This window comes from Pyrus communis, chromosome 15 (genome assembly GCF_041283825.1).
Source record: "Pyrus communis isolate YQ-2024b chromosome 15, ASM4128382v1, whole genome shotgun sequence".
NCBI classification, from domain to species: domain Eukaryota; kingdom Viridiplantae; phylum Streptophyta; class Magnoliopsida; order Rosales; family Rosaceae; genus Pyrus; species Pyrus communis.
In genome coordinates, this window is record NC_142579.1 from 1,869,385 (window position 1) to 1,893,407 (window position 24,023).

The 24,023-nt window shown below is 36.7% G+C and overlaps 4 protein-coding genes across 11 annotated transcripts; 3 read left to right on the forward strand and 1 right to left on the reverse strand.

Annotated features, from left to right (window-relative positions):
* On the reverse strand, window positions 1–8,530 carry LOC137719655 (uncharacterized). 2 transcript variants are annotated; one of them, XM_068458693.2, is made up of 11 exons: window positions 8,029–8,530; window positions 6,993–7,221; window positions 6,389–6,536; window positions 5,609–5,707; window positions 5,080–5,237; window positions 3,536–3,701; window positions 2,703–2,839; window positions 1,792–2,482; window positions 1,485–1,597; window positions 567–822; window positions 1–442 (listed from the first exon to the last, which is right to left on the reverse strand). In XM_068458693.2, the coding sequence occupies exons 1-11, from the start codon at window positions 8,216–8,218 to the stop codon at window positions 146–148; spliced, it is 2,484 nt and encodes an 827-aa protein (XP_068314794.2). In that variant the 5' UTR covers window positions 8,219–8,530; the 3' UTR covers window positions 1–145. The 2 variants fall into 2 exon arrangements, with proteins under 2 accessions (XP_068314794.2, XP_088541937.1); XM_088685811.1 differs by having other exon boundaries at window positions 6,389–6,544; window positions 8,029–8,428.
* A 637-nt stretch (window positions 8,531–9,167) lies between these two features.
* Window positions 9,168–12,590, forward strand: LOC137711792 (putative plastid-lipid-associated protein 4, chloroplastic). Its single transcript, XM_068451007.2, has 6 exons — window positions 9,168–9,506; window positions 10,004–10,117; window positions 10,656–10,751; window positions 11,579–11,653; window positions 11,807–11,874; window positions 12,215–12,590. The coding sequence occupies exons 1-6, from the start codon at window positions 9,195–9,197 to the stop codon at window positions 12,285–12,287; spliced, it is 738 nt and encodes a 245-aa protein (XP_068307108.2). The 5' UTR covers window positions 9,168–9,194; the 3' UTR covers window positions 12,288–12,590.
* A 397-nt stretch (window positions 12,591–12,987) lies between these two features.
* Window positions 12,988–16,163, forward strand: LOC137711776 (putative plastid-lipid-associated protein 4, chloroplastic). 2 transcript variants are annotated; one of them, XM_088686485.1, is made up of 6 exons: window positions 12,988–13,547; window positions 13,810–13,923; window positions 14,031–14,129; window positions 14,923–14,997; window positions 15,083–15,262; window positions 15,757–16,163. In XM_088686485.1, exons 1-5 carry the CDS (start codon window positions 13,221–13,223, stop codon window positions 15,251–15,253), a joined length of 786 nt encoding a protein of 261 aa, XP_088542611.1. In that variant the 5' UTR covers window positions 12,988–13,220; the 3' UTR covers window positions 15,254–15,262; window positions 15,757–16,163. The 2 variants fall into 2 exon arrangements, with proteins under 2 accessions (XP_088542611.1, XP_068307107.2); XM_068451006.2 differs by having other exon boundaries at window positions 15,195–15,262.
* Window positions 16,164–17,081: 918 nt separating this feature from the next.
* Window positions 17,082–23,712, forward strand: CPNIFS (chloroplastic NIFS-like cysteine desulfurase). Of its 6 annotated transcripts, none has more exons than XM_088685863.1 (12): window positions 17,082–17,309; window positions 18,094–18,213; window positions 18,293–18,584; window positions 18,659–18,792; window positions 18,946–19,105; window positions 19,455–19,641; window positions 20,882–21,027; window positions 21,103–21,175; window positions 21,293–21,356; window positions 21,992–22,091; window positions 23,089–23,247; window positions 23,337–23,712. In XM_088685863.1, the coding sequence occupies exons 3-12, from the start codon at window positions 18,375–18,377 to the stop codon at window positions 23,505–23,507; spliced, it is 1,404 nt and encodes a 467-aa protein (XP_088541989.1). In that variant the 5' UTR covers window positions 17,082–17,309; window positions 18,094–18,213; window positions 18,293–18,374; the 3' UTR covers window positions 23,508–23,712. The 6 variants fall into 6 exon arrangements, with proteins under 6 accessions (XP_088541989.1, XP_068307052.2, XP_088541990.1 ...); XM_088685864.1 differs by having other exon boundaries at window positions 17,093–17,309; window positions 17,975–18,213; XM_088685865.1 differs by having other exon boundaries at window positions 17,093–17,309; window positions 18,304–18,584.
* The last annotated feature ends 311 nt before the right edge of the window (window positions 23,713–24,023 follow it).

Consider the following 24,023-nt stretch of genomic DNA (forward strand, 5'->3'; position numbering starts at 1 on the left):
TGAGTGAATAAGAATTACATTGACACTAAATGGTTTCTGTTTTCTGTACAAATATAACGACAAAACTCTGGTCTTGTTTTTTCTCCAGAAGTGAGTGAGTATAAGATTTAATTTGTGAAACTACCGCATATATGCCTAAGAGAATCTATACAGAACTGCTGTTGCCAAGGCTTCTTTCTGACTCGTCTGGGTCCTTGCTTTCCTTTCTATTAGGTTTTGGTACGGGCTCATCACTTCCAAAAGGTAATACAACTACAGGGGCTGCAGGCACTGTGTCCCAACGCTCCTTCAAGAATTTCATAAACCTTTTAACCATTTCCCTCCTGAACTCAAGCTCTCGTGTGAACAGATCGAAGATAAAAAAGGCAAGAACAAGTTTGAAGGGGAAAATGAGGAGAACAGTTGCAGAAGATAACAACACCAGTGCAACCTCGGTCGTTATCTGATAAAAATTTAAATCAATATGATTACTTATTGATCAGCCTGAAGTAACTGCAAACTAATCCATGATAAAACCACCTTTTTTTTTCTTTCAAAATTACACGAATTTAACAATTAATACATACCTGAGGCTGACCCGAAAGGAAAATTGTATGTATTTTCAGAAGCATGACGTTCAGATTCTGTAAATAACTTTCCACATCATGCATAGCGTCTTTTACAGCTATAATTTTTTCAATGGTATTTGAAGGAGGCTGATCACGGATAGTAATTTTTCCAAATGATCGTCCAAGGCGGCCTTGCTCCTTTAGCCCCTTCAACGTCAGCATGACAGTTGCCAAAATAATCAATGCTGTTGGGAATACATATGACAGCAAATTCCTGGCAAAGTACCTCAGCAGATTAGCTCATGGTAAGATCACGGTGTGGAAATTTAAGGGGTACCACATGCATATGAAATAACCAGTTGAATTGAGTACTCTGATAGTAGGTTAGAGTGAAGAAAGAAAGATAAAATGGGTACTTAAATTAGATTTACGGATTTAGCGACATCTTCACCTAAAAGGTGAATTTTGATGATAATAAATAAATACTACATGATACCATAGTCATTAGTCATCTCCCCGTCAATGTTCACGTAAATAATATTAGACCAGTATCTCTTTAACGAGCAATGCAACCAGAGTCATTAGTCATCTCAACTTTTTAGGGGTATCTTGTACAATAACTGAACAAATTAGAGCATCCAACAGAAAACTAACTGGCAATAGGTGGTGAGGCCAAAGACGTTACACATTGCAATTCAAGCCTTACAATCCCAATGTGAGACATATCCTCAACACACACCCCTGCTTATGTCTGTTGGTTTTAACGTGGAATGTCTGATCCGTTACCATGGAAAAGAAACTAGAGTATCCAACCCAAAACCAATGGGCAATGAGTTGAAAGGCCTAAGACATCATATATTGCAATTTGCAATACAAGGATTTACAATCCCTATGTGGGATATACTCTCAACAAAACTCTACCAGAAATGAACCTACCTGAAAATGACTGTATACGCAAAGGCAAGAAAAGAAATGGTCAAGTGGGGCTCCTCCCAGCGCCTAAGTTTTTCAAAGTTTGTTGCAGTTATGGCCAGAGGAAGCAGAAGTTCCTGCAAAGGCAAAATGAAGGCACCGGCACTGTTTATTTTGTTGTTACAGTATGCTTAAAAAATAAGACATAACTATGGTTACAGCTTCTCAATGTCAATTATCTTATGACGTGAACATAATGATGTTCATTGTGCAGTGAAGAAAGTTATGGAAAGTAGAGGTTGCCATCATGGATAAGCAATTTATAACCAACCTTAAATAGATCAATGTTACTGGGTATTCCCTTAAGGGTTGCAGCATCAATTGTGGCTTGAGTTGTTTCAGCTTCCTGCCATTTTTGTTTGCAAGTTCTTGTTGCCCTTTCAACAAGAGCCACATCCGCAACGACAAGATTCTTACTTAATACCAGCCCCTGTCTTGTTGAAGTATTCTTCCAAAAGCTAACTGAAGAACTTGAAGCCCAACATGGAGATCTCTTCCATTTGTTCAAGTAAACACTGCCATCTATGTCAAACACATGATTGCTGCTGCTTTCAATCATTTCATTGGAAGCACTCGTTCCTTGAGCTAGTGGGTTGTCCGCCTCTAAATACTTTGTTATCAGTGGTCCACCCCAATAATTAACTGCTAGAGTCTGAGAAACTACATCACCAAAGGGTACATACTGTAAATATGTAAACTGAACAAGTTTGGTGGGATCATCAAGTAACTTTCTCATAAATTGAAGAGCCTGTAGTCTAGCTATACTATTAATGGCACTGGCCATAGCTCTGTCCTTCCCTTTGTGAGCGCCATAAACATGAAACTTGGCTTCATCATCTTCCTCCGGTCCATAATTACAGATAAACTTGTGTACAGCATTAATTTCACTAATAAATGCATGCCACACGTCTCGCCTCATTTCTCCACCTAAGTCAACAAATTCAAGCACCCATGTTTCTGATCTGTATAGTTTTATCAAAGAAATGAGCTTTTTAAGAAACACTGAATGAACAAAAAACATCTGTATTCTCTATTCTGTACAGAAATTAGAGATGGCCTGTACACTTATCACTAACATGATTAATAGATCCCGAACTGGTCGATCATAAATTCAAACTTAGGAGATTTAAACTGAATGACACAAAAGATTTTAAGTAGATGACTGTCAAGAAGCTTACTCACTTGGGACCATATGATACAGAGACTGCAGAGTCGAAGAGAACAGAACCAAAAGGTCCAACTTTTGCTTTCTTAACTTGCAATCCTTGTTTCGTAAGATCCAATCTTATAGAATCCTTTTGCCCAACAAGGCCAACTGCCTGCAATATAAAGTGAAAAATAAGAATGATTTGAGACTAGCAATGCCACAACTCAATAAAAAGTTTAGAAAGAAGAAAACAGGAACAGAAATATTTAGTTCAGTTGCAAATACTATATCATAAAGTCTAAAAGCATGAAGTATCTAAAAGCAAAACTACATCATAAAGTATCTAAAAGCAATACCCTACAGTAGTAGCTATATTGGTTTTCGCTCAATGAAAAATCACAACATGAATTTTCTACCTGTTCCAAGTATCAGACCACTGCTAATTTACTAACTCTAGACTGGCTAAAAAAAAAATTCTCTACAGCTCATACCATCAAAATTTAGGCATCAAAGTGTAAAAAGCACGAAGAAAAGAAAAGGAATACCAGCACAAAAAGCTGAAGCATTTCCAGTCAGGGATTGAGATCTCTGAATTTTGATATTTGCATTCTTTGTAAATCAAAATTAAGAATGAGAATTCAATACATAGTTTGAAAAATAAACCATGGAAATTTGGTTCCAAGTGTGTGCCATAGTGCTTTCTTCTTCTTTTTTGTCGAAGTGCCATAGTGCTTATACAGTATAGATTTACCAATAACCTAATGGACTTAAATGGAAAAGGACATGAAGTTATCCCTCAATTTTCAATTCAACAATTCGATGTTAAAAGTCAACGTAAAAGTATAAAACTCATAAACAGATTAATTACCTCAAAATAAATTGCTTTATCAGTTAACGTAACTTTTCCTGGCCATGCCATATTATTCTCCCATTTTAGGACAGGCCGCTTCCTGCTGGTACCAATGCATAAAATTCTCTCCTCAGAAAGGTTGGAACTTGGTCGAGTCTGGTATGATTTTCTTCCTTCGTGAATCCTACATAAATAAGATTTTTTCAACTTGAGCTTCCTAGAACAAGGAGAATTAATTTGCAAATTTAGCAGGCATGCACATTAACCTATTATGAAAATGTAATACCTGAGACATCCGTGCACAATGTATGGAAATTAAAAGCCAAAAACTGAAAAAATTGGAAAAACATGACGAAGGATATCTTGATTGAGCCATAGTTGTGACCGTGGAAAAGGGATCCAGTTGTATCCCTGATTTCCGTGACCAAACCATTAGGCAGCTCCCTAGGACTTATGGTTCCAAGGAGACTACTGGGGAGTCTTCTCCACTGACAGGGCTAGAGTGACTGGAAGACACAATTCTCATGCCAATCGAGGTGCATTCTATACATTGTTAGGGATGGGGAGGCCTCTACCATGAGTTGGAAACTATTCTAAAGCCTATTGTTGTACTTTTATGAACAAACAGAAGCGAATTTTAACAAAGTACCAATATCAACGTCGTAGGTGAAAACTAAAACAAACAATCTCAAACTAACACAAGAGATTTACGTGGTTCGGCGTAAAGCCTACATCCACGAGCGAAGCACGGCGAGGAATTTCACTAAACAAACGGAGATTACAAAAAAGTGTTTAAAAAAGTGTTTAAACTCTCACAACCCAAATCCCACAAATTACAAACCCTAAACCAAACGAGTAGAGAACTCAAACAAACGGAGAAGATTCTCCCAAATTGCTCTCTAACTCACAAATTGACTCTCACCAAATTGCCACACGAATGAGTCATGCGTTTCACACGCACTCATGATTCCAAATGGTGACCTCCACCCCAAAACCCAATTAGAGAAAACTCTCTAAGCCACGGTGAGGCACACAAAATACACTAACCCTAAGGTCCTATTTATAGTGCATAGGACTTAGGTTACAATAAGAATCCTAATAGGAAGTAAATACAAATCCTAATCAAATAGGTAATTAACAAAATCCCTCCACCAAGGAAACCAACTAAGAAGTCAAAATCCAAACCCAAATAGGACACCAAAACCAAATAGGTAACACAAACCTAATTCTTTGCATCATCCTAATTTTGAGCCGTAAAACCCAACACCTATGGTACAAAACAGTAAAGCAACAAACAACTTTCAACTCTTCCTATCCATGTCATCAAAGGAAAAGAAAAAAATTGTCATCAAAGGAATAGAAAAAAATTGAAGTTAGGTAGTTTTGTTTAAGACATTTTGTAATAAGAAAAGAAAATAAACTCACGTCCATAAAAGCACTGAAAGGATTTTTCAATGATTATAATTACAGAATCTTAATCCAATTTCTCTACTTATCACGCTTATCAGAAGACTTAATTCAATCATATAGAGTTAGTAAAATAACACAAATATGAAACTCACTTGAGAAGTTCATCAACATAAGTCAACCACGTGCCCAGAGAGATGCCCTGTTCATCACCGGCAAGAGCCTTAAATAGATTATGCACTGTTGACCTATCAGCCACACCAGAAATAGCAGGAGCCATGCGAACAAAAGCCTCTTCTCTGACAAGCTTTCTCTGTTCACCAGATAAATAAATCTACTTTAACTGACCACTATCAACAATACAATGTAAGAATGTACACAGGCTAGAACTACGTAGGTTTAACCATTTAGCCTTATAAAAGTAATTCTCTAGCATGTTCTTGGAGGTGACAATTTTTACCCTAAATCTAATTATCTCATAGAGCATGGTATCAGTCATATCGTCCATGCCAAAAGTGGCCCACACCCGCTATTTCCTTCTAATTCATGATAGTCATAATCAAAATTGCAGTTTTAAGCCAAAGTATAATTTAAGTATTTATTTGTTTAACATATCAAGAAAAAAAAATTCACCATGTTCCAAACTCTGGTTTAAATAAATAAATAGATATTTGAAGAATGAACCTGAAAAGAAGCTTTCTCTGAACCATTAGCAAGATCTTTCCGATAAGGGTTCTCCCATGCAAGCATAGTTATAAATATGAGTCTTTGGAATGGAGGTTCCTGTGGATGCACCAACATTGTCCAGAAACAAGAACCATATACATATTAATTAATCTCAAAATTCAAATTTTCCCGGACAGTAAAGAAAATAAAATTAGCTTCAACCACAAATCACCAAATTGAAAAATTCGGAAATGCTAATGACATCATCAGGTTTCTTGGTTCAAGACACACAAAATAAATAAATAATTCAATACACAACAGATGGCTACTATTAGCACGTTTCCCATACAACATCAATGGTACCATTGGGGTCCTTCCCTTAGACAGGAAGAATAATACTTGCAAAATTGCTAAACAGTTGAAACAAGAGGACAAGAATAAAACAAAAGATTACAAGTAATATCCGCGCAGATTATAATATTAGTCACAAGAACACACTATTTCAAAACAAAAATTGTAAAACTTTTAACATGTCAGTGAATTATATGTACTTCTAGACAGAACCGCTCTAACAAAGGACACCAATCTTTCCCTTCACCATGCGAGAAAGAATTTGGAAACTAGACTAGAGACAATGAAAAGGTTTGCATATGGAAGTTTCTCAAAGTTGCTTCAAAATAGGAAAATCCAGATCTCATTTGGATATTCAAGAAAGTAACATATGGATAAACCAATTCTTATTCTCGAGCACAAATATGACATGAGAAATGAGTTCCACTTGCAGTAAGTACTACTAACCTTGAGGGAAGGATGAATATCAGAATTATCCCTTGACAGAAACCTGAAGCAGCAATATTCCACCAAATTGCGGGCATCATTATATGTAGACTCAGAGACAAGTGCTTTAAATATATACTGCATTTTCTTCCCCGTCAATCCATTCATCCTGCATATCTTAACTTCAAAGAGTTAAATGATAATTCTTCTGTCAGTGTGAGAAGCCTATAAAACCAAGGAAGCTTTCGCATAGTGTAGCCATGTATAACTTTCCCCAATCAGGGCAATATGTGAATAAACCATATTAGAGTTAACGGACAGGAAAATTGAAAGCAAAACTGTCTCTGGCATATATACAAATTGCAGGTCAGTTTAATGCAGTAAGATGGATCACTGATGCATTGCATTATGATATTTCTTCTTCCTTTTAAAAAATCCCTACCTTTCTTGGAATAAAAAGTTTTTCATACCGTAAAAAGAAAATATTACAGGTACTATTAAAGCAGTTCATCTTACAGGCAAAATTTCATATTTCAAATGAAGAACCACGTCACAATGGAGACAGATGTAAAAACTTCAAGCCAAATATTTTAACTGAGAAAGAAATTAGGACCAACAAATTCACCTGCTAAATTGCTCTATAGATACAACAGCAGCTAAAGAGAGAATTCCATTTGGTGTTCTGCTATTAATAGTCTGTTCTGCCATAAATATGTCCTCCATATCTTGTGTCTCTAAAGCATCTCTAGTGACAGGCTTTTTAGTCTGGCCAGTTCTTGCCAATGGAGACGCCATTTCATTTATAAAGCTTTGCGTCTTTACTAGCCATGAATTCAACTTTTCTTGCACTGCATCTGCCAAGATACAATAGTTTTAGACAGCCAAAACTCGAAACAAGATTAAAGAGACCTTTTTTAAAAAAAAAAAAAGTGTTTAACCTAGAGCTTATGATGAGCACAGACAAGCAGCAGTTCATTCAGCCTAGCCGACAATGATAAATAGTAACTGTGCATCGTTTTCCTTATGCTTTCACTTTCCGCATTCTATACGTAGTAATTGTTTGTACTTTTCTCTTTTATACACCCTTAAAATAATCAAAACTGGAAGATTTTTGATCATTCAAGAGGCTTATTATATTTTCTTTCTCTATTATATTTCCCAAAAAAGAAAAATGATAAAAGCTATGTACTTTACGAAACCAAAAGGTTCATGAGGCCTTTCCTTCGATGATCAGCAAGGGACAACGGCGGAGAATTATTATTTGGCAGTGCCTGGAAACTCTTATGATCCGTATCTTCCAGTTCAATCATTCTTTTCAGCATTCTAATTGAATAAATGAGACAGTTATGAATTATGAACACGCCAATGGTATTTCTTTCCTTCTTTCTTATTCCATAAATTGGAAAGCTTTTCAATTCGAGTTCAATCACAATTGAAACAAACATTTAGGACCGTTCGATAACCATTTAGGCCAAAACTTTGGGACATAAAATTGCACTGAATGATATTATTAGTAAACCAAGAGACACATGGATTTGGTTTAATCTCTGGTTTATACATAAGTTTCACAAAACCAAGTGAATCCCACAATTTAACTCAATCAATGAAACATGAAAAATCAAGAAAATTAATGGAAACAAATAATAAACAAGCAGACTCACTTGCATCAACGTCGTTGAGCTTCCACCTATCCCCCAGAGACTGCGCCACAACCTTGAACCGCAACTTGTTACGCTCTGAAGAACTCCTGCCGCAATATCCAAGCACAGGACGATTCCCACGCCATGAAAATCCAGGGTTGGGTGCAGCAGGTGATGTTTTGAACTGGGTAACTGAGATTTTCGACAGCATCTTCTTCCTTTTCGCTCAAAATCTTCGGGACTCAAGGTCTGAAACTAAGCAGGAACTTGCTTGCTGAGGAAGCGTGTGAGAAAAACTTACTGGACGAGTGGGGCAGAGTCGGCAGACGGAGAGAAAGGCGGAATATGAGAGGCTAATCCCTCCGTGTGGTCGGTTCAGCAGACTAATCACTCCATGTGATACATGTGATGTATGGCCGCTGGATGAGCAGATTGCTCCAACCTTCTTTTGTCTAAGCTTTCCGTACCGACTATTAATTTGCACCTTATTATTCGGAGATTCGTTGAAATCTCACTTTACTACACTTATTTTTCTTTGTCTTACTTTTATACTTAAACTTTATTTTTATTTTATTTTATAAAAGGATGAAAGGGATTAGGCGAGTCGTATTTCTCTTTGACGCCAGCAAAATGAAATGATATTTTTGTCACTTTTATACTTCCTTTAGTCTTTTTGTTAAGTACTTTATTAACTGATAACGTGACATAATTTTGATTCGTCTAATTTACTTTGTAGAGCGACAACTCAAAAATCAAGTGGTTGAGCATCAAATATAATTTGTCTATTTATTGAATAGTAATTAGATGACTAAATGATTTTAAATTTAATTGATTCTTTTTGTATAAATAATTTTTATAAAGTAATTTAGAAAATAAGTGATTCAAATCATTAAATGGGATTAAGTTAAGATGTGCTAGAAGGCCCAATAATGTTTAAACGTGGCCCAAAAGGTGCTTCAACTTACGTCTTTAATATATGGGAGATTTGCCAATTTCCGAAACATTTTTACGAGTAATTATTTTTATATTACACTTAACGGAGTTAAATTCGGGGTTAAATGAGTGTCAAATAAATTTCCACGTGTCACAAAATTAGAGGTGACATATAGATTGTTTTTCCGGATTTACCCTCTTGCAAACCTTTAAAACCTTCTGAACAGGGATACAATGGCAGAGCAGAGAGCAGCATGGCCTTATCTTGTTCTTGGTCACCTATGCTTCTCACAACCACCCAATCCTCCTCCTCCTCCGCCGCGTCGCCGTCGACTCCTAAACTAGTCCCCTGTCATTTTCCGGGGAAACCCACCACCACCAACATTCACACACTCTCCAGCTGCAGTTCAAGTTCTCAGAAATGGAGAGCCAAAGTTTCATTCTTTCCTGCATTTTTGAACAAACGCAAAGATACTCGGCCTCTCAAGGACGAGCTTCTTGACGCCATTGCTCCGCTCGATCGAGGCGCCGATGCCACTCCGGAGGACCAGCAAACTGTTGATCAGGTTGCCCTTTGCATTCCCTTTTGTGCTTTTAGCTTTCATTTGTTATCTGGATTCTGGCTTTTCCTTGTATTAATTGCACTTTGAAGCTAAAATATGTGACAGGAATTCTCCTTAAATCATTGACTGGGCAATTGGGCTCTGAAAATTATATAAAAAAGAAGAAACTTTTGGAATAATTTCATTGCAGATGAAGAAACACTTAAAATACCAGCCAGGAAACAGTTCATATTGCCATATTTTATTCTTTTGTGTACATTCTAAATGAAATTAAGTGGAATCATCGGGGCCTCGGAGGCAACTAATAAGTATTGCATAATTTCTTTCTAGTAGCTTAATCGTTTTAAAAAGAATGTCGAAAATCCTGTATTAGCATGTCTATTTAGGCTGTGGTTATTTCTTTCATCTCATGATTTATCTCAGTAGAGGATGTGTGACATTAGTTTCTGATATCTGTGTGCACTTTTTATTTTTGTTCCGCGGAATGCATTTCTAAATAGATTGCACGCAAACTTGAAGCAGTTAACCCAACAAAGGAACCACTCAAATCTGATTTACTCAATGGAAAATGGGAGCTTATATACACTACTTCAATGTCTATTCTGCAAACTCAGGTAAATCGATTGAAATTTCCACTTCCATTGATATTTATGTCGTTCCAAGATTAGAAGTCTGTCTAAAGACTCTAAGCAAATGAAATTGTATAAAATTGATGTTGTAGCTTCAGTGGATTCTTGATGTTTTGGATATTTGTTTTGTGTACTTCTTGCTCCCTGAGTAATGACAGGCTATGTCGAAAATGGAACCTTGGTATGAAAAATATTTGTGTCACTTAGGACTATACCTACATACTTTAAGGAAGCACCTTCATTTTGATTACCATTCATGTATTTCTAAATGTGACTCAGAGTTTCCCTTCCCCTAAATCGATCTTCATATAAACCTTTGTTTAGCATTCATGTGCTTCTAATCTGTGATGTTCCTTGCCTTTTGTTTGTGTGTGTGTGTGTATGTGTGTACTTTGCTCCATCTTTTCTCTTGATAGATCTCTATTTTTTCCTTTGATTTTGCAAGGTGTGAAAAAATTTGAACGTAAATTTCCATAACTTCTAGATGTTTCACTCGCCTGATATATATATATTATCATGACAGAGACCCAAAATTTTGAGATCAAAGGTAAACTACCAAGCCATCAATGCTGACACACTTAGGGCTCAAAATATGGAATCCTGGCCAACTTTTAATCAGGTACTGTGGAATTCGTTTCCTCATTGATTCGCTTAACTTCCATTTGTAAACTTTTTCTTTACTAAAATTCTGGAAGAACATTATAACCCGTTAATCATTTAGTGGGGTGGAACTCTGCTTGTTGCTTTAGGTTCTTTTGAACGCATTAATCTTCCAGTAGCTATAACTTACCTTGTCAAATAGGCTCTAATTAGAAAAAAAAAAGAAGGTAAATTACACTTTGCACCCCTGTATTTTGAGTGAAATTCACTTTTGTTCTTAATGTTTTAATTTGAGCAACTTCAACCCTGCCATTTACACATTGTTGCAACGATGACCCTGCCATTTACTTTCTACATTAAGCCGACGGACTAGTGATAACATGGCCACCATTTATGCTAGTTTAAGGCAGAAAATAATGAAAAATACATCTTGGCCTACAACGCACGTAATTTTAGCTAAAAACAGGGAATGCAGCAAAATTTGGGTATATTTCTCCACGAGTGATCGTGCAGTACTGCATGTTTTAGGTAGGACTTCTTTTTTGTTCCTTTTTCTACCCATGAGTTGGGTTATGGTTGCAATATGGCTTTTAACTACAAGGGTGCAAAGTGATCGTTCAAACTATGTTCTATAAATAAAGAAATTCAAATAATAAGAGGAAACTCGGCAGTATACATGTAAAAGAAATGGTGATATGTAATAAAAGGTTTGAAGGTTTTTTGTTATATGACAATAAAATCTGTATAGATTTCTGATGAATAATTTAGGAAACAGCCAGTACTTTGTTAAAAGTGGACCTTACTGCACTGACTATTCCACATCAAATTCACATCAATCCTCTGTAGGTAACAGCAGATTTGACACCTTTGAATGCAAGAAAAGTTGCTGTCAAATTCGATTACTTCAAAATTGCAGGTTTGGTAAGTGTTCTTGACGTTATTGGCCTCTTGGAAAGGCCAGGCAAAACAATGATGCAGTATTGATTTAGTTTCCCTTAGCAAGTTTTATGTTTTTGAATTTCTAATTGTGTACTTCACCTAACATTAGATTGTTCATATAATAATGATATACAGATACCTATTAAGGCGCCTGATAGAGCTCGTGGTGAACTGGAAATTACATATTTGGATGAAGAGCTTCGGTGAGTGTATTTACTGTAATTTATTGGATGAAGAATTGAAATCGACTACATGGGATCATTACTTTTAGGTCTGAATATTAGAGTCGAACTGTGCTTTGAAAATTATAATGAAAAAACTAATCTTGTTTATACTGTTCTCTCGGCTGAAGGAAATAAAGCATTTGTGTGGAGTATGCAAGAATGCATGCAATAGTTGAGATATACGTCCTCCATTTCTCACTTGTACTATGTCCATGGGCTAATATGAATATCCGATGCTTAGCTAATCTTCGATTATTACTGAGGTTGTATCACAATTGAATGGAAAGTCATGACAATTATGTTTCTTATATATTGGCAGTGTCTCAAGGGGCGACAAAGGAAACTTGTTCATCTTGAAAATGGTTGATCCATCTTACCGAGTTCCTGTCTGATGTGCGAAATCACATTGCAGAATTAGTAACTCATCTGGCCATCACCCTTTCTTGTTCATGACAATGGACTAAAGCGTACAAGTTTTGCCAAGACTCGGTTCTGCTCCAAGCCTCCAAGTGCTCGTCATATACGTGTTTGTATAAAATGTTGTACATGTGACTGATGCATCGATCACTTCCTGCAATCTAGGCATTTCCCGACCTTTCCATGTTACTTTTTTTGTCGAAATATCATGTAAAATGCTTAGTTAAGAGTTATGACCATACATTTGAGTACTTTCAAAGGATCACCTTTTATCGGAAGTGAAGCATCGCCTGCATCCGTCAAGGTAGTAATGAAAAACATAAACGACTTCAAACGATTTGTACAAATTCAAATTGTAACGAAAAGCATATATAGACGTTGCAAAGTTTGATTTATTTGTTCTCCTCTTCCCATGTCCTGAGGTGAGAGAAGGGGGCCATATTTACACGGTGAAATAATGTTACATCGTTGCCAAAAGGAGCCAAATCTTGTCCTGCACCGAAGGCTGGTTCAAAGATGCAACATACAGTACGGCCTCACATTTCTGAACCACTTGATAATATTCCTGGCCACCAGATTTCTCCTTATCCAAAAACTGAAAAATAAAAATACCTACTTTAACAAAACAAAACAAAAACAAAAAAGAGTTGGAGCCCTCACATTAAGTTCGAAGTTCCACATATGCAATTCTAGGGTCACCGACTCTGTTTTGACATACCACTTGACCCATAGGCCAAAAGTATGCTACCACCTCATGCAGTAGCGGGGTTGCATATTGCATGCAAAGGAGGATTAGTATGTCAACAATGTGCGGTGGGATACTTCTTATATATTAAAAAAAAATATATATATATATATATATATATATATATATATCAGCAAAAAGAAGCATTACCATCAATGATTCAATGGCTCTCTCTTCACTCAGTCATGCCACTCCACTGAAAACTCATGGATTCTTGTTCAAATACCCCTTTGATTCTTCACCTTCACTCATTGCTTCTTTCTCACCGAAACCAAACCCTACCAGTTCCTGCATAATATCAAGCCACAACAACTTGTTGGGCAAAATTATTCTTGATTCTTTGAAATGGAGGACCGGAGTTTCCTTCCTTTCAGGATTTCCTACGAAAGGTGAAGACATCAACAGCCTCAAGGAAGAGCTTTACAACACAATAGCTCCTCTTGATAGGGGTGCCGAAGCTACCCTGCAGGACCAAGAACGCATAGAAGAGGTGAGGTACTATTTGAAATTTTCAATAGTGTTGCAGTCTTGCAGACGAGTGCGTAGCTAAGTTGGCTACGACAGTGTGCTCCCACTCGGCACCTGAAGTTTGAATCCCCAACCCCGTAGTTTAACTTTGATTAGAATATCGCATCAATAGAACAGATTCATCCGTGTCCATTAACATTATGTGACCAAAACCCGAGAATTAAGTAGTTTCATTGTATCATATATGATGCTTTGGATTGGTAACGATTGATGTATTTATTCAGATTGCACGTAAGCTTGAGGCACTCAACGAAATAAAAGAACCTCTCAAGTCTAGTCTGTTAAATGGAAAATGGGAACTTATATATACAACATCTCAGTCAGTTCTGCAAACACAGGTAAGTATCTAAAGCATGTTACGGGTGATTTTTTTGTACTCTGCGGTTCGTTATTTTCGTTCCTACATCTCCTCTTCAGTCTCTTCATCATATGTTCTTAATTTCAGAGGCCGAAGTTCTTACGACCAAATGGAAAGATCTATCAGGCAATCAATGCGGATACACTAAGGGCTCAGAATATCGAAACTTGGCCCTTCTTTAACCAGGTGTTACTTCCCATTGTTTGCCTTTTCAATCTCTTTCTTAATTAACTTATTTGCCTAGCCATTTGATGCTTGGTAATGTGGATTCTAAGGGTGTAGAACGCGGCGAGTCAGTTGATCAATGCTCAAGTGTATTAGTATTCACTGAATTCTGCTAATAAGTTTTTTTATTAATGTTAAACAAGTATACCTAGTGTTTATGTGGTGTCGAAAATCGTCTACTGAGGACATATTAAACATACTTATGTAATAGGATGTTAGTTGTTCAAATATCCATTGGTGTCAGAATTTGGGAGTTGAGTTGTAACTCTTTCGTTTTTAGTTTTTCATCTTCGTCGCAAATAAGAATCAAGAGAGTTTATACATAATCTTCGAAAACTCATTCCTTTCAATTGTTTAAGGGAGTTCGTACATGTCAGATAGCATCTATAGTTTGGTCTGATGTATAAGGGAGTCTATTCATTCGTTCCAGATGTGACCGGAGATTCTAGATTACAACTCAGCCAATTTACAGTAGAGTTTTGTCTGATGCAGCATAAGCTTCGGTTCAAATAACAGAAAAAAAATTGATCAAAGGTTTGTTGATATGATATGACTCTTGCACCATCAGGTCCACTTACGAAATCAGTAAGAGTCGATGGAAACTGTTTGGTGTATCAGATTCAATCACTTTCTGCACATATATTGGTGGACATAATTGCAGTGTGTGAAATTACATCTCATGTACTTTTGTATTGTCAAAAATGTCGAAACTCGAAAGGCTCATTGACCAAGCTGTTTTCTTGTAAGCGTGCAGGTTACAGCCAATTTAGTCCCTTTAAACTCCAGAAGGGTGGCAGTTAAATTTGATTTCTTCCGGATTGCTAGTCTGGTAAGTAGAGGATACATGATATGATATTCACTATATCCTCACGCCCTTAATCGTATTGATTCCGGTGTGCATTCTATGCGATTAGACACCATCGCACCTTGCTGCAGGAATCATACATTGTTGTCAGGTAGAAGAAACAGACTTTATGCGCGCATGTACGTATTTATTCCTGCCATTGTTTTCCAATGTTCTCACAGATACCTATAAAAAATCCTGGAAGCGGCCGCGGTCAGTTAGAAATTACATACTTGGATGAGGAGTTACGGTGAGTATCCTACGAACTTAATCTTTTGCAAGGGTTTGTAGTATGCAAAACCTGCAAAATGCAGAGGGACTTGGTTTTTGTGGGATCAAATGTGGAAAACTCTTGTGTCATAGTATTTCCTGATGTCGATTTTCGAGTACCAGTAACAGTTTTCTTCTAAAATTGCTCTCATAGCTTCATTAAGCTTAACTTTTGAATGACTAAATCTTTCTCAAGTTTTATGCTCCTCTCTCTCTCTCTAAAGGAGAGACTCTCATTCAACCGAGAGGTCAAAATGGCGGTACTCTAAGCCTATCTATTGCCCCGGTCATGTGTTTTAGCTTTCTCACGCATGACATCACGTGATTGGTTTGGAATAACCATTAGTTTAGTGTCCCGAGTTGTGTTTAAGTTTTTTTCCTCAAAATTCTTTATATTACTAGCATATTTTTTTTCTAACGTTTCATGGTGTGCTTCTAGTGAGTTATTTGTTTTCCTTTCTTTTTGCACGACAGAATATCAAGAGGCGATAGAGGGAACTTGTTCATATTGAAGATGGTTGATCCAACCTATAGGGTCCCTCTCTGATGTAGCATCTATAACAAGAACAATTGAATCACCATTGAGCCTAAAGCCTAAAGGAGTTTAGTGCGTGGACAAAGTGATGTTTCAAATGACTCTAGCCTACAAAGAGCGGGATTCAAACTTGAGTGTATGGCATGCACAAATACTATAACGAATAGAGGGATTCGAACTTAAGTGTATGATGGGCACACTATGTCAGACTTGGATGTTCCAATCGTTAATATACAAGAGTTGTAAAATCTTCCTTGATTATTATTCTTGTTTATCAAGTTTGGCCTTGGCCTGAATTTATACCTTAATTAGGGTAAATTCAATATAAATTCAATTTTGTGAGCTATTATTAGATACATTTCACTTTTCTAGAATAGGTCCAATTCGAATTCAAGCATATCACTTCTCTTAGTCTTAATCTACAAGCACAACAAGAAGCTCCAAAGTAATCTCAAGCTTTTAGAGTTCACAAGGTTCAATAGCTTTTCATCCATCGGTTTCACTTTGCAACGTCCAGGGTCATGCCAAGAATCACATTCTCAAGCTCAAAGACCTCCTAAATTTTCAAAGAGTAAGTGTTCAAAAGAAAAGGGATCGGAAAAAGGGTTAAACGATTCAATAAGTCATTTTGATGGTGAACTATGTTTGACTTTAATTTTAGTATGACACACTTAACTTATTCAATTGAATTGTATTAATGACATAAAGCATTTAGTTTGCAAAGATTGGAGAGAAAATGTGGGTGCATTAGATGCTCCATTTGTTTATGTTTGCCTCTTGGTCATATTCATCCACCATTTAAACAGGTTTTCATTCTTTTGGCTAGAATCTTCTTCGTTCTTTGCTTCTGATTGGATGTAACTGTTAAGATTTTAAATTGTTGAGTTTGTATGAATGTTGAATACTTTTATTAATCTCAACTTTTCTACGGGCCTACAAGTGAGGCACAAACCAAAATCCAAACCGTTTAAAACCAAATGATTTAGTTTCATTTAGGGGTGGGTTAGAAAAACTGAAAACCAGGACCGAAAACCGAACTGAGGTTGAAAAAACCGAATTGAATCTGTTAAACTGAACCGAACCGAACCAAATTTGGTTGGGTCGGTTTTGGTTTCTTAGGTTCGGAAACCGAACTTCTTCAAAACAACGTCGTTTTGTAATAATTTTATTAATTAATAATCCTATTCTAGAAACGGCATCGTTCTACCCTTAAGCTTTAGTAACTCTGCGAGGAAGATGAAATTCATTTAAACCCCTAATTATCGTTCGGCATACATATCCAGAAACAATAATAGCCCTACGCGTATTCCTCTCTCCCATTTTCCCAGTTCGCGCAGCCTGAGCCTCCTCTCTCTCTCTCTCTCGGTCTTCAATCACTCTCTCAAACTCTCCGTCTCTCATTCCCAGCAGCGACCCGCGACCCTTCTCACTCTCAATCTCTCGCACCTCGCCGTCGACTTCTTCTTGCCGTTTCGAGTCCCTACAGCAAAGGGTTAGTCTCACAATCTCACTTCTCTGTGTTAATTTTCTGTTCAAATCGGACAAATAGTGGCCTTTACTGATTTTCAATTATTAATTTGCATTTTCTGTCGATAAACTTATACAAAAGACGCCATAGCTGTAGAAAGGAAAAAAAAATTGAAATTTGAACCTTTGTCGTTAGACGCTGGCTCTTGATACCATGAAAGACAGTAGAATATAGTTTGTAATCTCAACTCAATTAATATTTTCAAATTCTGTGGGCAAAAAAGGGGGTTATTTATATTTCGCATTTGGCCATCTGGGTCAGTTCAAGATTTGAAATGTATGGTTGTTTTTGTGTGCAATGTGCATATTTTTTAGAGTTTAAGAATAGTAAAAACACACTAACTTACTATTCTTTTAGTTTGTTAAAACAAAATTTCAGACTTTGACTTATTTGAATTTTGAAGGGGTTTACTGCAAACTGCAAAGCAAATGGTGAGGTATTATATGAGTTGTCTGTCTGTTAGATATGTTAAAACAGAGTGCCCTCGTTTCTTCGAGTCACATTTTGTGAGGGGGTTTTAGTGTTCAGTGGATTTTACATATCATTTGATATATGTTTGATTTCATTTGGTTCAAGCGTAGTCTTGTCGATATTCTTAAAAAGTTATAACAATGATCATTTGAATACAGAAAACATATATACAATCAGAACTAGACTAGAACTAGGAGTAGAACTTGGACTTGGATTAATCTTCAGTATTAGGCGTGTCTATATTGGAGTGTGATTGTTCTGCACCAATTGGAATCAGAGTTGGTTTACCACGGCATACACCTGAAGTGGACCATTGGAGTCTTGCTGTAAAAGATGGGAAAGTATTAGAAAAGGAATGGGGGTCTGAAATTCCTATTCCCCGGGGAGGACCTCATAGGTCTGTTATGTCTTATTCTTACTGCATTTTTGTATCATTGGTTTGGTATGGTCTTATAACAATTCAAGATTCATACCAGTTTATCTTCAGAGCGAGAGAGTTAGAGGCAGAGGGAGAGAGTGAAAACTGAACGAAGTGTAAGGACCAAAAGCAAACAAGAAATGATGTTGACTGTGGAAGGAGTGACTGTAAAACTGCCATACTATTCATTCCCAATCCTACGAAGCCCTGTTCGCCGTGCCACTGTGAACTCGCGACCCTTTTCCGTATCTGCTTCGACTCTCAAAGACCACTCGGAGACCCCTTCTGCTCCGCCCACATCCATTTCGCTCGGTCACTTGACCCGACCTGATTTTCCCATCCTCCATCAGGTTTGTCTCCACAAATATAGAGATGTTGATATATAATGTGTTACTTATTTGTACTTACCAAATGGGCATGACAGGAAGTAAATGGATCTAGGCTTGTTTACTTGGACAATGGTGCAACTTCCCAGAAGCCTACTGCAGTGTTAAAAGCTTTGCAGACTTACTATGAATGCCACAATTCAAACGTGCATCGTGGGATCCATTACTTAAGGTACAGAATAGTCACTAACATAAATAACTAATTAGTTTGAATAGGTTTTAGATTTAGATTTGTATATTAACGAACTCACTGTTAAATATTTAAGTTGGCGTTAGGTTCATCTTGCCTTCTATTGCTTACGGTTTCTTCATGTTGTCAACTTAGTGCAAAGGCAACAGAAGAATATGAACTGGCGAGAAAGAAAGTTTCCAACTTTATCAATGCATCAGACTCCCGAGAAATTGTTTTTACTAGGAATGCTACCGAAGCTATCAATCTGGTTGCTTACTCATGGGGGCTCCAAAACATAAAACCAAATGATGAGGTAGATAGAATTTCAGTGTATTATTTCCATTGTGTCCTTTATTTTATTTTTGTAAATTACTTTACAACACCTTCATAAAGGAATACACAATTGTGGCACTATTGTTCTTTTCTATTATTATTATTTATTTTATTTCTATAGTTACATGTTCTTTGGTGATGGTTTTCTTATTTTATATTCGAGTTTGGGAATTAACATCTCTGCTTACCTCCATGATCTCATCTTGTACCAGTACTTGTTTCAAATAGCTTTACATGATCTATTCACCACATTATTCTGTAGATTGTTTGTGAATGGACTCTTAAGTGCAAGTACCATTGATCTCGTGCTTAATAAAATCTCTTTTCAGATCATACTTACAGTTGCTGAACATCATAGTGCAATCGTTCCTTGGCAACTCGTAGCTCAAAAGACTGGCGCAGTCTTGAAATATGTGGAATTAAATGAGCATGAAGTCCCTGATGTGGACAAGTTAAAAGATATGCTTTCAAGGAAGACAAAGCTCGTAGTTGTTCATCATGTCTCAAACGTGCTTGGTATGTTTCTCATCAGTTGTTTTCTTTCCTTCTTTATATATTATGCTCATAGTTATTTTGTATAGTGAAGCTAAACTGGAAAACAAAGGTTGCATGCAATGTCTTTCTTAATGACATTAGCGTTAGAATACTTTGATTAATTAGTAAAGCTGTTGTGGTCCAATTGATTACTGAAGCTATTCTGATTCAACTGATAAAGAAAGAGTTTATGTGTTCCATGTTCAGTAATTACGTATTCCAGAAAAACCCATCCTGTTATTCTAGTGTTATCCATTTGTACTGGCACTTTCACTAGTAAGGAGGATATGGTTAAACGTATAGATGTCTGATTGGGTTACTCAATTCTGAACACATATCAGTAGGTGTTTTACTGGTGATGTCAACTACCTCTCGTCATATTTATGTGCTCGAAATCTGGTGTCTAACGGTTATAGATGTATTGTTGCTTTGGTTTTGACCCGAACATCTAAACTGGATAAGCACTGTTTTGTGCAACGGACCATCATGGGTCTACTACTAACTCCTATCCACGTCACTTGACCACCTAGGTCCAGTACCTCTGGTGAGGTTTGGTCAATGGATATATCCAGGTTTGCGTTGTATCTTAAAATGCCTCAGTGCTATTTGTATGGACCACCTCGTTTTAACGTTTAGATTATTATAACACTTCTCCAATATGGGATACACATACATGGCTTGTATGGAGCCACACAGCCCCAACACATTGCAAAGTAAAGTTTCTCTTGGGTGGTTCTTAGATAGGTGTGATGTGCTTCTCTACTAATTAATACTGTAGGTGTCCGTAGTGGAGAAGAAGTTTCTGATTCTATGGTTTGCTTTTCAACCTGTTTGTTCTAGTGTCCATATCTTATGTTCCACAATCTCTAGAAGTAGTAGAGATTTGTAGTCCATACTAGATGACTCATGAGACGTTCATGTACTTTTGATTCCTGCCTGCTCATGCTTTGGTTATACCAACTTTATTCATGACACTTGTGCTTTAGTTATATCAACTTGACACAGGCCACTGTTGTACGTTGTATCTTATCTGCTGGAGACTAATAAGTTTCATATAATCAAATAAACAATTTTTTTCTTTCTTTCTAATTATGTTTCAAATGCATCAAATTATTATTTGAGTAAACACTTTGTATTATAATAGATTATGGATTTTGTCTCAGAGAAAGCAAATAACAAATTGCGGGACCATATTGATGCGTTCATAATTTTTCTCATGCAGGTTCTGTTCTTCCTATCAAAGATATTGTGCTTTGTGCTCATGATGTTGGGGCAAAAGTGCTTGTAGATGCTTGTCAGAGTGTTCCACATATGGTGGTTGATGTCCAGAATCTGAACGCCGACTTTCTTGTTGCTTCTTCTCACAAGGTTAGGAGAGTTGCTTATGTACTGAAATCTACCCTTATTTGCAAGTGTATAAAGTAAATATTAAACATGCCTCAGATGTGTGGGCCTACAGGCGTCGGATTCCTATATGGAAAGAGTGATATCCTGTCTGCCATGCCTCCATTTTTAGGTAATTTTCTTATTTAAAGGTTAGTCTTCTGAATGTTATGTTTGGTTTGTATAACTATATCTACAAGGGCAATGGCTTATGTGTATTCTCACTATATTATTTTACTTCTTTTTCTAGGTGGTGGGGAAATGATCTCTGATGTATTTTATGATCATTCCACTTACCAAGAACCTCCATCTAGGTTGGTGAATTCGCCTACCTATTGAAAAGCTTTTTGTTTAAATTAAATGCAGTGATGAGAGCAGCTTTGTATACCATGTTGATGTTATTGTCCAAACTGTCTCCTGTTTAAGGTGTTATCTTGATAGTAATATTTGAATACGCCAAATCATGGTCGCAAGAATATCTGGACTGTAAATAACAAGTAGAATGCTACAATTTGGTTATTATTAGCACTGATATATCTCATGAATTCATTTTCAAACTATATCAAGACTGTAAATAACTGTCTCCTATTTAAGTTGTTATCTTGATAGTTGAATTTGAATACGCCAAATCATGGTCGCAAGAATATCAAGATTGTAAATAACAAGTTGAATGCTACAATTTGGTTATTATTAGTACTGATATATCTCATGAATTCATTTTCAAAATATATCTCAAATTGATAGCCCTTTTAATACCTATAGAAAATGTAGGAAACTAGGAATTACCTATATATGACAGAAGATGCTTGTGGAATTTGTACCGAAGTAGTAAAGTAGCTCTTATGTAGGTTTTTTCCGTGAAACATATTGGTCCTTATCCACATGAGTTATACAATAGTGGGCTACTTTCTGATGTCTTTTTGTAATTGTCCCTCATTAACCGAACTAGATTTGAGGCTGGAACACCAGCAATCGGGGAAGCAATTGGGTTAGGAGCTGCTATTGATTATTTGTCAGGACTTGGTATGCAAAGGATACATGATTATGAGGTAAGTTGGATTCTTCGGCCTTTTGAATTTCCTGTTCTATTCAACTGGTTTAGACTTTTCTGTTGTGTGGGCTTTTGTTTTGTTTTAGGTTGTAAGTACATATTAGAGAGAGAGTGGAAAATGTTTGTATTGCAAAGACATGGCTATTATATGTAGGACCCTAAGACATAAATCTGCTCTGAAGTTAAGCCTTGTGTTATGCTAATCATACAAGAATTAAGCTGATCAGAAAATTGCAATCAACTTAAGTCTTGAGCTAATTACACATTTGGACAATTCAAGCTGGTGTTGGCATACAAAGGGGTTCTCTGTATGCTGAAACATCTCCCAGGAGAAAAGAGCAAAAAGATTTATCTTTTAAAAAGTGCGAAAAGAAAGGTTCCCATAAGTAAGAAATGCAGGGAGCACCAGGTGGCTTAAAAAACAGATGAAAGCTTCTTCCAAACAAAGGTTAATGAAAAAAAAGAAGTGAAAGTGAGCAGAAATGGAAGTAACTAAGACAAATAATAGTAAATTAGACTAGGATCTCTAGTCGAACCTTATTATGGTAAAAAATGCGACTTTATTTTCTTTTTGGTTGGTTCCCTCTTGAAATCTTAAATGCTTCGTTTAATGACTTGAATGCCGATTCTGAATGTTAGATTTTTCCTTTGTGTAAATATCAGTAACATCATTGTAATTGCCATGTTTCTGTCTGTTTTCTTCTCGAACTTTGACATATATAACTTTTATGCTACATTTCTTTCGTCGTTATATAAATTATGAAGTAATGTAGTATCCACCAGTTTCGATAATAAGTGTCATTTTTACTATTTTCTGTACTTGTATGGGTGTGTAGTTGGGGTGGTTTTCAGTTGAAAAGTCTCTAGAGACCTTAAATATACCTTAAGAAGAAAAGAACCAGTGAGCTTCTTTAGAGACTGAAAGGTCGATGCCTGACGTATGACAATTATTTAGTGCTTAATTACTAAACCGGTCTTGTTTGCAATTTTCACAGATGTTTCTTGGTAAATATCTATACGAGAGCCTTCAATCTGTCCCCAATATTCGCATTTATGGTCCAGCCCCTTCAGAACACATCTTCCGGGCTGCCCTATGTTCTTTCAACGTTGAGAATATACACCCTACAGATCTGGCAACTTTTCTTGACCAACAGGTATGAAAACAAACCGTGCTTAGTTTCCCGTACTTTGTAATACAAGTGAGCTTCAACAAAATAGCTGATGCTAACTTATGTAATGCCAGCACGGAGTGGCTATCCGATCAGGTCACCATTGCGCCCAACCCCTTCATCGGCAGTTAGGAGTCAGCGCGAGTGCACGTGCAAGTCTTCACTTGTACAACACCGTAGAAGATGTCGATGACTTGATCCGGGCACTCAACGACACGGTCAGCTTCTTCAATTCTTTTAAGTAGAGCTTTGTACTCTTGCCAGCCTACTGTAAATTTTGTATCACCTATTTATTCTACTGTACTCTCTAAGCTTACAAGTTAAAGAGTATCGTTTGTGCAATTATTTGGTAAGACTTGAGAGGGATTCTTTCTTTGAATTCAAGACTTGTATTCCGTTGATCAGCAGCATAAATCTGAAGGTAAGCTGAGAAAAATAGTTTTAATTCAATCCTGATTGTTCCGTACTATTGAGTAGTTTGGACTATCGAAGAAAAATTGCGACTGCAAGTATCATTTGTTCGGTTACATGTAAAGACTTTAGAGGGATTCTTATTTTCGAATCAAATTAGAAATTTGTGCCTGTGCGTTGCTGTGGGATTGAAAATTGTATGAAAAATTATGTTTGAAGGATACAAAAGATTGTGCTGCAACATGTTAATATATCCTTCGCGTAATTTGCTCGAAGTAAAGGACATGAAAATCTCAGTCACAATGAAAGGGAAATAGTTGTGTAAAACAACCCTGGAAAAAGATACCAAC